Source organism: Cucurbita moschata, unplaced genomic scaffold (assembly GCF_002738365.1).
Source record: "Cucurbita moschata cultivar Rifu unplaced genomic scaffold, Cmos_1.0 Cmo_Scf00034, whole genome shotgun sequence".
Lineage (NCBI taxonomy): Eukaryota > Viridiplantae > Streptophyta > Magnoliopsida > Cucurbitales > Cucurbitaceae > Cucurbita > Cucurbita moschata.
Window position 1 is genome coordinate 1,970,615 of NW_019268550.1, and position 13,512 is coordinate 1,984,126.

The 13,512-nt window shown below is 38.5% G+C and overlaps 3 protein-coding genes across 5 annotated transcripts in view; 2 read left to right on the plus strand and 1 right to left on the minus strand.

Annotated features, from left to right (window-relative positions):
* Positions 1-459: 459 nt before the first annotated feature.
* LOC111430625 (dnaJ homolog subfamily C member 2-like) lies at positions 460-3,657 on the minus strand. Its single transcript, XM_023066943.1, has 2 exons — positions 3,548-3,657; positions 460-2,918 (listed from the first exon to the last, which is right to left on the minus strand). Exon 2 carries the CDS (start codon positions 2,838-2,840, stop codon positions 900-902), a length of 1,941 nt encoding a protein of 646 aa, XP_022922711.1. The 5' UTR covers positions 2,841-2,918; positions 3,548-3,657; the 3' UTR covers positions 460-899.
* Positions 3,658-5,297: 1,640 nt separating this feature from the next.
* LOC111430629 (magnesium transporter MRS2-4-like) lies at positions 5,298-9,034 on the plus strand. Its single transcript, XM_023066948.1, has 4 exons — positions 5,298-5,824; positions 6,720-7,138; positions 7,789-8,070; positions 8,537-9,034. Exons 1-4 carry the CDS (start codon positions 5,479-5,481, stop codon positions 8,813-8,815), a joined length of 1,326 nt encoding a protein of 441 aa, XP_022922716.1. The 5' UTR covers positions 5,298-5,478; the 3' UTR covers positions 8,816-9,034.
* A 533-nt stretch (positions 9,035-9,567) lies between these two features.
* LOC111430630 (uncharacterized protein At4g06598-like) overlaps positions 9,568-13,512 on the plus strand; it is a 6,020-nt gene continuing 2,075 nt past the window's right edge. Inside the window, exons 1-5 of one of the 3 annotated variants that reach the window (XM_023066950.1) lie at positions 9,571-9,783; positions 10,616-11,064; positions 11,170-11,361; positions 12,829-12,904; positions 12,995-13,121. In XM_023066950.1, the coding sequence (XP_022922718.1) occupies positions 10,643-11,064; positions 11,170-11,361; positions 12,829-12,904; positions 12,995-13,121 (817 nt within the window). In that variant the 5' untranslated portion in view covers positions 9,571-9,783; positions 10,616-10,642. Of the gene's footprint in view, positions 9,784-10,615; positions 11,362-12,828; positions 12,905-12,994; positions 13,122-13,512 lie in introns of all 3 variants that reach the window. The other 2 variants (XM_023066951.1, XM_023066949.1) reach the window with 2 other exon arrangements.

Below are 13,512 nucleotides of genomic sequence, written 5' to 3' on the forward strand. Positions count from 1 at the left end.
ATGCATGAAATCCTATTTTTAGAACTAAAATTATACCATCTACAAAAATACAAAAAAATAAAAAACCTGACTCAATCTCCTAACCGAAGTCTCCATCAAAATCAAAGTATAAACTGACTCATTTATTTCTGGATATGGAGAAGTATTACCTGCAATGACTATGACCATGACCATGACCATGACCATGACCATGACCGATGCATCTCGATATCTCTTTCGTCCAATAAATGTGAAAGAACTGACAAAAGAGACATACACTACTCATTTTGCACTAGTTAAGCATCACTTCATATTACACACCAATAATAATAGTAGTGTAGTGTTTCTATTGTCACTTCAGATTACACACTATTAAAATCAGTGGGAGCACAAACTTAACAGCCTAAGTAGCCCCTTAACGGGTGAAGAATCAAACCATCGAAAATTATATATAGATGCTAATTGATGTCTCTACACGAATTAGCAAGAGATAATACTATTGATTCATCACATCACCAGCAATTTCATTTACTAATTTGACAAAAAGCATCCAGTGTGTCCCCCTAAGAACTACAGATCGTCCAAAACTGCACACACTAAGGATCATTCTAAATGAAGCCCAAATGCTATAAATAATTCAACATGAATCTACACGAATCGTTTCAAACAACATAAGAACGGGAAATACAAAACTCTTCCGCATACGCGATACTCTACTACCTATCTCTTCAGGGAGTTTCAAGTTACTAACTAGAAAATGTAGGCCATGATAAAATTTCATAAAATAAGAACCTATGCAGAGGTATAAAATAGTCTGACCTTTGAGAAGAATCGGTCGGATATCTCCAGATATAACCCCTTTTGATATGAATAAATTGGAATCTGCTTGAAGAACAGACCAGAAATGCCTGCCTCAGTAATTAAGCAGCATTCTTTTTGTTTCTAAAGCTCTCCTTCATTGATGTGAATTTTTTCTTGCACTGGTTCACCGTCTTCCCAGGAATGGCAGCTGCAACCCGCTCCCATCGCTGGCTGGTCTCCTTTGGGAATGTTTTTAGAGCTTGGACTAGTGCTCTTTCTTGTATAGCTGACCAATCGTCTTGCTCCGAAGTAGAGGGAATTCCATTTGCAGATGAATCGCTGGGGGTTTGGTTGTTTACATTTTGTCCTACTGAGGGTACATCCAGATTACCATTAATTGCCACATTGTCTTCTGGTTTTTTAGAGGATACACCTACTAACTCTTCTCTAGTTGAGAGTGGCGATGCAATGGCCTGTGCTGGTTTCCTTTTCTCAAGAAATGAATCAAAAGCTTTGGCAGAGTCGGGCTTCTGTAAGAGGATCGTTTTGGTTGCCTTTAAAATTTCTTCCACTGACCTTTGTGTACCAATGTAATCTGAGATAACCTCCCACCTACGAGAAGTTCCTTTAGGATATTTCAGCACTCCTTTCCTTAAGAGCTCGATTTCATCTTTACTCCAAGGCCTCTCCTTCTTCTGAAGGTTACTTAGTGGGATAGTGACATTAGCTGCTGTAGAACCATTCTGCTGTGCTGTCTTATTGCATTCCTGATGCTTTCTATCTGAATGACTGCTTTCCTGTGCATCCCAGAGAACCTTTGCAAGCTCCATTCCTGTTTTTCCTTCCATTTTATCACAAATATTTCTCAACTGCTCAATGTCAAGAGATGAACAGAGATTTTCGACGTTTTCCTCAGAAAGATCAAGCAAAGATTGAGATATGACAGGCCCAGAAAGCGTTCTAAGGCGGGACCGTTCTTTGCGTAGGAGTTTCTTCTCTTTCTCTTTCACTTTTTTCTGCTGTTGAGCCACTTGCGCAGCTCGTTTCTCCTCCTCCTCCTTTCTTCGTTTCTCCTCTTCAGCAAGCCTAATAGCTTCCTCTTCCTGTAACTTCTTTGCCAAAAATTTTGCTTCCTTCTTCCTCTGCTTTTCAGCTTTCTCTTCTTCCTTTCTTCTTTGTATTCTAGGGTCTCGTTTGTATGCATTATCTACGAGTGTACGAATCCTAGCATTTTCTTCCTTTCTAGCCTTTTCTGTAAGTTTAGCATTCTGTCTCTCCATCCACCTCTTGTGGTCCCGAGACTCTGCTTGCTCAAGGTCAAATTCATCAGCGTGTGGGAACTCCCTCCAGCTTTTGAAGGTATACCAAAAATTGTAGAAATCATCGACTTCTTTCAATGGAGTTTTATCATCGCCTAATGATGGAACAGATTGGTTAACAGACCAACGCCCATTCCTCATAAAGGCAGGACCAAACACTGTAAAGAAATCTTGTACAGCACAATCAGTTGGAATCTCATCATCAAACTCGTCTGTTGAGTCGTAAATTCTTCTTTTGACAGGATCAATTAACACTTCATAAGCTTCTTGAATAGATTTAAAATGACTTTCTATTTCATCCTTCTTTGCTTGTTTTGCAGCTTCAGTTTCCTCGGCAAGAAGAAGGGCAGCTTGTTTGTCAGGATGATACTTCAAAGCAGTTTCTCGATAACTTTTTCGTATCTGTTCCTCAGTGGCTAAATATCTTAAATGACTCAAACCCAGCAACGCATAATGATCTTGCTGTGTGCTTCCACCTGATTTCTTTTTACCTTTGCTGCTATATGAATCAAATGATGGAGCATATTTCCGTTCTGCATCCTCAGCCGTCTGCTCATTGTCATCACTCACTTCATTGTCCTCATAACCAAGGAGTTTGAGGACAACATCATGGAAAGCATGGCCAGCCGGTTCATAATTTAATGCCTTTACTGGAAGAGAATTTGAGGAAACATAAATCGGTTGTCCATCTATAATCTCTTGTGAATAGGTTAGAAGACGCAAATTGGCCTGGACAGTCATGGCGTCAAAAGAATCCACTGAACCAGGATGATATTATCTGGAAACTTTCCTCAATACAATAAATATTGTATCTCCAAACTGCACAAATAAAAAAAATATCAAAAACAAATTCTCAATCCTTACAAGAAGGAAGACACAAACAGTGCTAGGGTTGAATTCATGGAACATAATATAAACTCGAATCGAATGAAGTTTCAAGATGACGGCAGGATGCAGATCAAAACCGTCACAAGATAACCACTCGACAGCTTCACCAGTTCAATTCACTAAGAGACTGTATCATTCACGTGTTCGCAACTAAATCAAGTATCATCGAAAACCCTAACCCGCTCGCCATCATCTCATAACGTGCAATAATGACGACAGCCACAGTTCATTAATTAAAAATCGAATCTTACGGCACATAAAAAAGAGCACCAAAAACATGAAACAAAACTGGATTTACTCTAAATATATGTATATATAATAAATAAACATGCAAATCTACGTTTTTCACTTGCGCATTACAATACGATCTTTCCTCACAGTTCTCCCAATCAAACGCACTGTTTTAAACAACTATAAAATCGAAATCGACAGCGACGAAGACGACGAAGTCGTCGCAACAAACAAACAAACAAAAAGAGAGGGAAAACACGAGAAAGAGAGATAACATTTGTAGTAAAACTGATAGCAAACCGAGATAGAAACAAGAAATAGATAATCACCGGAAGATGAAGAGCTTTTGGAGCTCGCTCCGGCAGCCGAAATACACACTTCTGGTAAGCCTCTGCCCGTCCGCTAAGCTCCGATTTTTTTCAGCCTTAAAACTGCAGCCCTGGTGATTTCAGGTATTTATATGGCTCAAAATCTGGCGGACGACCTCAAGTCCCTCTCTCTTTTTATCTTTGGAAAACTAACTCTTATAAATATATTCAGGAAAATAGTCCTCTTAGCTGTTTTCCCCCTAAAAATAGTCCTTTTTTGTATGTAATTTTATTGTAATTTTAACCCTTTTATTTTTAAAAGCTTTTGTTAGATGCTATCCTACGAGTGTCCTTGGTGGTCGTGTAGAACGTAGATTAGCACGTAAATTCAAAGAAGTTATCACGGACGAGCCGTGTACAAAAAAACTTACACCTGAGGTATCTAATAACTTTGTTTCTGCTCGTTGTTACTGCTACGAGCGTTCAAATCACCAACTTCACATTCGTTGTTATAGTCTCATCGTCGAGTTGAAATTATAAGCAATTTTTGCTATGTGGCGAATCTAACTAAGACTCGTAGGTCGGGATCAACCTGAACACGAGGAGCATGTTGACCACGGGAAATACGAGACAGTAACTGTGCGACACGTATTCTAACTCACGAACGAGTTAGTTGTGTAAAAAATTAAAAATCGTGGACAATTCAAACGTATGGTCGAACTTCAGGTCACATTTCAAAAGAAAATATTTTAGAAAACGCAAGCGAGGTACGTCGTTGAAAGCAAATTGAACTATGTGCGTGGCCGAACAAGTTTGAATTTCACATGAGTTGTGTTCGGTTGACAACAACGAGCGTTCAAATCACCAACTTCACATTTGTTGTTATAGTCTCATCGTCGAGTTGAAATTATAAACGTTTTTTGCTATGTGGTGAATCTAACTAAAACTCGTAGGTCGGGATCAACCTGGACATGAGGAGCATGTTGATCACGGGAAATACGAGACAGTAACTATGCGACACGTATTCTAACTCACGAACAAGTTAGTTGTGTAAAAATTGAAATTCGTGAACATTTCAAACGTATGGTCGAACTTCAGGTCACATTTCAAAAGAAAATATTTTAGAAAACGCAAGCGAGGTACGTCGTTGAAAGTAAATTGAACTGTGTGTGTTGAGTGCGTGACCGAACAAATTTGAATTTCACATGAGTTGTGTTGGGTCGACCAAGAAAAACCTCATCTAAGGTCGGATAAAGTCACAAAGATGGAAAAGTGTGCATCAGACAGAATTCTATTTAAGGTCTGTGGTGAGGTTGGTTGTTAGTTGTCAATATCAATGATTTCTCTAAAAAAGGGACGAAAAGGTGTGAAGCAAGTCCAAAGAGCTTGAAATGTACAGGCATGATCGACGCTTACCATCTGGAAAACTGGGCTGAAATCGTCGTAAGTTTTCGTATCGATTTCATTCCCATTCCGATTTACGCTTCAAAGTTCTTATTCTTCAATCTCGCTCTCTCTCGCTCTCTGCGTTTTTCATTCTCCTGTTAAGGTTTGCCTAATTTCTTTTTATTTTTCATATTGGAGGGAACAATTACTATGTTCATATTGTGTTTTATGAAATCTGCTATGATTTTTTTGTTGTTGTGTGTGTGTGTGGAAATTTATGGATTCTAGTTCTTTCATTCATTCGTATATTTTCTTGAAATTCTGCCCGTCTTTGTTGTTGTCGTATGGTTTGCAATCGTCTCTGAAATCGGTCGTCGGTTTCCTATATCGTATGGTCTGCGTCAGATTTCCATGTTTGTTTGGGGGGCGGCAGTACGAGTTTAAGGTCACAGAGTTGAGAAATTTGGCGATCGTTCCTTCAAAGTTCGAAAGGGAGGGATCAGAAGAACTTGGAATTTTAAGGGTGTTTAGCACGAGAGAAGGAAGGGAGTGGTGAGCGAAAGAAAATGGGCAGAATACCATGTTCTTTTTGCCGGAGCAGTAGTCGTTGCCGCCCTAAGAAGGCGGCTCAGTCGTCACTGTCCCCATTGCCTCAGCCACCTCCGCAGACTGGCGTCTGCTCTCCTCCCATTAACAATAATGGCAGCGGCTTGGTCGGTGGTGGTGGTGGTGGGGCCATGGGAAAGGTGAAGAAGAAGGCTGGAGGAGCTAGGCTGTGGATGCGTCTTGACAGGTGGGGGCAGACGGAGCTTATAGAGTGGGACAAGAGCGCCATAATCCGGCGTGCTGCAATTCCGGCCAGGGATTTGAGGATTCTTGGTCCTGTTTTCTCACAATCCTCCAACATACTCGGTAAGTTTATATTTTACTCTGCAATCAGTTTTGAACTATGGGTTTACTCTGTAGAAGTGCTGTTTGTTGCCTATCTTTGTATCTTGTTGCCCATTTTGACTACTTCTAACGTGGGAGAGTTGCTGGAAGCTAAACAACTCGGTTTTTTCTTCTGAAAAAAGAATGTGCGAGATCCCACATTGGTTAGAGAGGGGAATGAAACATTCCTTAAGGGTGTGAAACCTCTCCCTAGCAGACGCGTTTTAAAAACCATGAGGCTGACGGCGATATGTAACAAGTCAAAGCGAACCAACAATATATGCTAGCGGTGAACTTAAGCTATTACCAATTGTATTAGAGCCAATCACCGGGCGGTGTTCTAGTGAGGACGCGGTCCCCCAACAGGGGGTGGATTGTGAGATCTCACATCGGTTGGAGAGGGGAACGAAGCATTTCTTATAAGGGTGTGGAAACCTCTCTCTAGCAAACGCGTTTTAAAAATTGTGAGGCTGATGGCGATACATAACAGACCAAAGCGGACAATATTTGCTAGCGGTAGGCTTAGTAAAACAATTTTAGTTGGCTTTGTCTTCTTCAAATGATAGAGAAACATGGGAAGAAAAGCTAGAATTTGAAGAAGTAATGTCGTGTGCAATCGTTTTGGCATTCCATCTCAAATAGTCTGTTCATGTTCTTTGTTCATTGTAAGAAACCATGAACAACGAGTAATTTTTAAGCCATCTCTCGATCATGCGTGCACCTATTTTCTTGATTTGCTTGCTCTTGTTTTCACTTTTTTTTGTCAGAGTTCAAATTTGAGGAACCATGAACTCAGGGTTGTCTTCGAAAATTCATGAATGTTCGTCCCTAGGTGGAGTCTAGAATTCTGTTCTGAATCTCTTTGGTATTCTTGTAGCCAGGGAAAAGGCCATGGTCGTTAGTTTAGAATTCATAAAAGCTATAGTTACTGCTGAAGAAGTTCTACTACTTGACCCTCTTTGCCAAGAGGTTATTCCATTTGTGGATCGACTAAGGAAGCTACTTGCTAAGATGAGTTCATCTCATGTTGAAAATGATGTTAATGTTTCGAGAGGAGGAAAGCGGTTGCCAGTTTCCGAAGCTGTTGATGAGCAGTATGAGCTGCCGTTCGAGTTTCAAGTTCTTGAAATTGCGTTGGAGGTTGTTTGCATATACTTAGATTCCACCGTGAAAGACCTTGAGAGAGATGCTTATCCAGTCCTGGACGAACTGGCTATGAATGTCAGCACCAAGAATCTAGAACGTGTGAGGAGCTTGAAAAGTAATCTTACTCGTATTCTTGCACGCGTTCAGAAGGTGTGCTCAATTCCTATTTTTTCTATAATCTCTTTACAATTCTAATTGTTTTTGTTTCCCTTAATAATATTTTGCTCCTTTTTAATTAATTATATTCGACTCGAGGTGTTTTCTTCGTATTATGCTATGTTTCTTAAATCTCGTAAATGGTTAAAAATTGTTTTAGGTTGTTGAAGTTGGAATACCTAGGACATGGAGTGTCTTGATGTGAGATCCCACGTCGGTTGGAAATGGGAACGAAACATTCCTTATAAGGGTGTGAAAACCTCTCCTTAGTAGATGTGTTTTAAAACCGTGAAGTTGATGGAGGTACGTAATGGACCAAAGCGGACAATATCTGCTAGCGGTAGACTTGGGCTATTACAAATGGTATCAGGGCTAGACACCGAGCGGTATGCTAGCGAGGACGCTGGGCCCCCAAGGGGGAAGTGGATTGTGAGATCCCACATCGGTTGGAGAGAGGAACGAAGCATTCGTTATAAGGGTGTGGAAACTTCTCCCTAGTAGACACATTTTACAACCGTGACAAAGGCTAAAACACCTATTTGTCCCGTCCGATCAAAAACTTTCTTAGATTTAGACAATGAACAGCTCAAGTCTTTTTGTACTTGTACAATTTTTTATAGAACTCTTAGATTTTATGATTGCAGGTGCGGGACGAGATAGAACATCTATTAGATGACAACGAAGATATGGGACAACTATATTTGACAAGAAAATGGATGCAGAATCAGCAGTCCGATGCTTCCCTGGGAGTAGTCGCTTCCAACAGCACCACTGTCACCGTTCCTCATCTGCGTCGACTTAGTTCCACCAGGAGCGGAAGTGCAGTAACCAGCAATCTTTCGGATGATAACGACGTAGAGGATCTGGAAATGTTGCTCGAGGCATACTTTATGCAGTTGGATGGGACTCGTAACAGGATATTATCGGTGAGATCTAAGTTCCTTCATCATATCATGATTAAATTCCATAATCTGGCAACAACACGAACAATGTCGTCGTTCTCTCTGATTTTATTTCGTTCGGGTGCAGGGGTCGTAAATTACTAACTACCCATTAGTCATCTTTGTAGTTGTGAGCCCCATGTGAACATGAATCTAACTGCAAATTACAATGGCTGTAGTTGTGAGCCTTGTGGCTGAAGATAACCATAATGTCAAGAAAGTAACTTGTTCCAGCCTTTAGGCTATGTTTCTGGGCGATATACTTTGGGAGTGCTTTTGGCTCTGCTAAAAGTCTTGAGAATAATACAAAGATACCTTTAAAAAAAGTTGAAAAGTATTTAAAGCGCTTTGTTAATACGCGTTCTTTACTGCCAAAAGCACTTGTTTCAAAAGTCGTTTTAGTTTAGGGTCGAGTTTGAGGCTCGTATTAACCTCGTCTCGACGCATGCAGGTTAGGGAATACATCGACGACACCGAGGATTACGTCAACATTCAACTTGACAGTCAAAGAAACGAACTCATTCAGTTTCAGTTGACACTGACCATTGCTTCATTTGCCATAGCTGTCGAAACCTTAATCGCCGGGTTGTTTGGTATGAACATCCCTTGTATATTGTACGAGACGAACGGGATATTCGAGTACTTTGTCGGAGGTGCTTCAGCAGGGTGTTTGTTGATTTTCCTGCTTATTTTTGGGTATGCAAGATGGAAAAAGCTTCTTGGTTCGTGATTTCACCTCGTCGTTCAGCATGTTCGAGCTCGTGTTTTAGATCAATAAAACGAGTTCTTGTATGTTTATTATGCATCAGTGATCACAGAATGCCATAAGCTGATAGCCCATTTGGTTACTATTTGACACCTCTTCCATATTGCATACTAAGTTTACAAAATTTTCGAAAAAACATCGATATATTTATGAATCGAACACTTGTGGTTGATATTATATTTACATTAGCGGCATTTTTTTGTCGTTTTTCTTACGTTTCTATCTAATTTGTACCGCATATTGTAAATGTTAAAATTCATCTCTTATGACGACATGAAATTTATGGATATATGAAGAATGTTGATGAAAATATCTGACATAAATTTATTGTGACAAAAATGACTACTTTTAAGTTCATAATATAAACAACGACAAAACGATCACGTGATAGTTCAATGATATTAAGACGTGAAAAGAAAGTAAAGAAGAAGTTGAGAGAACGAAGGGTATAAACGTGAAAACTCGAGAAATAAATTTATAATTTAATATAAAATATATTTAACAAAAAAAAAAAAAGGAAAAAAGAAAAGAAAAGTAAAAACTGAGTTGGCCAGTTAGGTATAGAGACAACAAAAGCTGGACATGAAAATGTATAAATATTTATTTATTTATTTATTTTTATAATAATAATAATAATAATAATAATTATTATTATTTTGATAATTAGTCTAATTTAATTTTGTTGTTTTTCAATCTAAGCTTCCGGCATCTGCACCCACTTAATTTCAGTCTCAGACAGAGAGAAGAGAGGGGAGAGAGAGGGAGAGAGAGAGAGAGAGAGAGAGAGAGAGAGAGAGCTCAGCATCTTGAGAGGTGGGGGTGAAAATCCAAACCCTAGAGGAAAGGTAAAATTCCTGAGAACATTTTCGCCTTGAATTCGTTCCTTGTTCGCGTTACGCTTCGAAGATCTTCGTTCTTCAATCGACATAGAGGTTTGTTCTTTTCCTCTCTTTCTCTTTCTCTCTCTTATGTTTTCCTTCTGTTTCTACAAAATAGAGGAATTGTTTCCCATTTTTCCGCTTCCACTTTATTGAATTTGTTCTGATTTTATGCAATTTGTTCGCCAGTTGTCTCGTCGGCCCTTCAAATCTCGCCTTTTTGTTTGATTCTCTTCCTCTCTGAAACTGTTCTTTCAATAGGATTTGAGTTTTTTATGCATCCTTCAGGTTTTATTTTGGTTGCTGAGAAAATGTGGGAGGGAATTGGAGGGGAGGCTTTTACATCTTTTTCTTGAGGCTGGAGCCTTGAAAATCTTATTTTACAGAATCACCCCATGTATCTGTTTAGTGGAGGAGATAATGGTTGATATCAATCTTCTCTGCCTAGTTTTTAGTTAAATGGGTAAGGGTATGGTTGTGTAAGATTTCAATTTTCATTTGATCTTTTTTGTTTGGATGAGGTTCCCTTTGTTTTCTTTCTAAATTAGCTACTCCCAATTTTTCATAATTTGTAAAGTTTTGGTGTACAGCTCCCTTACTATTTGATGTTTTTTGGCTGATCTGCTATCGATTGTCCTCTGTTGTTTGGTACCACTTCGAGGCATAGTTAGTTCATTGTTTCAGCGAATTGATTTGTGTTCGAGCGAGCAGCATAAACGTGTACATGGCACAATGTAGATAAAAGCAATACATTGTTCTAGCATAGCTGAAAAGAGTTCTAATTGTATTTGCAGATGTTTCATGGACTGCCCTTTTTGTTGCTTCTTAACCTTAATCTATCGACCATGTCTGTCTTGTTCTTTAAATAGTTCTTATCATGTTACAGGAAAAGGAGTTTCTTGTATTTCTTACTATGGAGAATTCTAAAGGGTCATCCAACGTCAGAAATTTTATGAGTTCTGGGAAACATGCACTACTCCCTCCCAAAAGTCCCTTTCCGAGCGTTTCTCCATCATATACTGAATTTGTTCCTAACACTGTTATCGGTGCAAAAGCTGTTCAGAGACCACGAGATGGTAACAGCTACCATCAAAGAACTTCTTCCGAAAGCATTTTAATAGAGGAGCAGCCTTCTTGGCTTGATGATCTCCTCAATGAGCCAGAGACCCCTGTTCGCAGAGTTGGTCATCGACGTTCGTCGAGTGACTCCTTTGCATATACAGATGCTGCCAATGTTAATTTTGATAGTATCACGCAAGAAGATTTCAAATATGCAAATGCAATTCCTGGACACTCATGGTTATCTCAAGAATTTGATCATCAAAGGGATGCAAGGCATGCTTCATTCTATACTGAAGCGAATGTAACAAAACAGAAGAATAGGGTGTGGGAATCATCTTTATCTACCATGAATAATCCTATTGCTCTTCATTCTCCCAGGGAGAACATTGTTATTCATACCTCAGGACCATTAAGCGCTCCGCAGGAAGCAGATGGTTTGCCTTCTACAGCAAGTGAAAAGCAGGATCCAGTTGAGTCTGGTTCACACGATCCAAAAGTCTCTTCTGAAAGGAAAGATGTTTCTCATGGAAAATCATCTTCGTCTGATACAGAAAATAAACGCGCCAAACAGTATGTATATGATGTTTTACTTTATTTTAGTATCTGCATATATATACTGAAACTTGGTTAACATCTTGACCAAGAGTGCTTGTTTTAGTTGAATATCCCCAGCCTTATTTTTCTCTTCCCATTTTTTTCTGCTTACCACTTAGAACTGTATTTTAAATTCTTTTAGATGTTTATAGTTCATTGATGTTTTTTATCTATGCCGTGAAGTTTTTTTTAAAACCCACGTCTTATTGGACAATATTTTATCTGGTATTTTATGGCTTTATTTTTATGTTATGCATTATTTTTTTTTTAAGGATACCCAATATCAAATCTCCACACGTAGATACTATTTCTGTCTTCCAACACTTATCATCATCTATAATCTTTCAACCTGGTGTAGGGGCAAACGACTTTCAATTTGTTTTTTAATGCATTAAGCATCAATTGTGTTAGAACATTCCTATTTTTTTTTCTTCTTCAATATAATTTTCATAATTTCTCCTGTCAACGAGTGAACAGTTACTATAGAGCTCAAACTCAAGCAGCATGGTTAAATTCTGGGTTTCAAGTTCAAGCTAAATGTTTTATGATATTTCATCAGTTCGACTCTGCCTCACAAAATTTGAAAATACGGATTTCTTTTATTAGAGAAAGAAATTTATAACAAACATAATGGGTTGACCTAGTGGTAAGGGTCATGAGTATAATATAAGACTGAAAGGGAATGAGGTTCAATCCAAGGTGACCACAACCTTGAATACAAGTTTCTTAGGTGCCCAATTCTTGTAGTGTTAGGCTTGTGAGAATAGTTGAGGTGTGTAAGCTGGCTTGGACACTCACGAATGTCAAAAAAGAGAAAGAGAGAGAAAGATAGTGCCAACCTTTCACTTCAAAGAAGAATAAGAAACACAAAGAGAGATGACACCTCCTAATTCTAGTGGTGTGACCATAAGATGGAAAATAAGAACATTTCTTTGAATAACTTGATATTGTCCTTGCTTGTGCTCTATGATTGAAATTTCATAGTGATGGATGCCACAGTAGAGGTCGTTGGATTCCATTATGTGGTCAGTAGTAATTTTTTTTGGCCGCAAGACTTAAATGTGAAATATCATTTGAGTTTGTGGATTATGAAATGTTGCATGGTCCTGATCAATATCTTAAACTGAAGAAGTACATTGAAAACGTGTTTGCCATTGGTTCATAATCGTACTTATAATGAAGTGACAACAATGAAAATAATGACAGTGCAGTACATTTCATTCTCGTGCTAACTATCCCTATCTTGCTGATCAAAACATAGAATTTTTGTACATTTCATGTCCCATTATTTATTATGCTATATATTGCTTGTTTTCATTAATCTGAAATTGGGATAGTTTTATTGATACTTAATAATGTGGTTCCTTTATTCACGAGTAGAAACTTCCTGTTAACTGCATTTACAACTTCCATTTGATTTAATTTTGAAATCAAATGATACAGGCAATTTGCTCAGCGTTCAAGGGTTCGGAAACTTCAATATATAGCTGAGCTTGAAAGGAAAGTACAAGCTCTGCAGGTCAGTATTGGATGCTGAAATTATGAATTAGTAGGTTCATACAGTTGATGTAAAAGGTCAAATATCACCTCAACATTTGTTATTCCATAGGCAGAGGGCTCTGAAGTCTCAGCTGAGCTTGAATTTCTCAACCAGCAGCATCTTATTCTTAGCATGGAAAACAATGCTCTCAAGCAGCGGTTAGAGAATTTAGCTCAAGAGCAGCTAATTAAATACTGTAAGCTCCTATTCACGAGTCGTCTCTTTTCCTGTGTAGATTGATAGATACATAGTTATACAGGGAAGTAGGTAGATAGATTTCATACACAGGTAAATATGTAAGTATGTAGGTAGATTCGATATAGAAGTATTTTTTACTTGAATCATTAACTGTGGTATTTATCTGCAAACAAACTTCATGGTACTATTACATAGAACTTTTTGACAGAATTATGATGGGCTAGAAAGAGATTAAGGAAGGGTATTCTTTCCCAGTAAATGATTTCTGTAGCCGTCTATCTTTTGATAAGGAAACCAAGCAAGGAATTTCATTCGATGAGAAATAGATAAGAAATCAACCCAAACCCAAAACCAAATAATCCCCCCCCAAAAAAAAAAAAAAAAAAAAC

Bases quoted from the DNA above. Each gene is read 5' to 3' on its own strand.
- LOC111430625 (XM_023066943.1), bottom strand. From the start codon at position 2,840: ATGACTGTCCAGGCCAATTTGCGTCTTCTAACCTATTCACAAGAGATT.
- LOC111430629 (XM_023066948.1), top strand. From the start codon at position 5,479: ATGGGCAGAATACCATGTTCTTTTTGCCGGAGCAGTAGTCGTTGCCGC. The intron at 5,825-6,719 runs GTAAGTTTATAT...GTATTCTTGTAG, and splicing joins ACAATCCTCCAACATACTCG to CCAGGGAAAAGGCCATGGTC. The intron at 8,071-8,536 runs GTGAGATCTAAG...CGACGCATGCAG, and splicing joins CTCGTAACAGGATATTATCG to GTTAGGGAATACATCGACGA.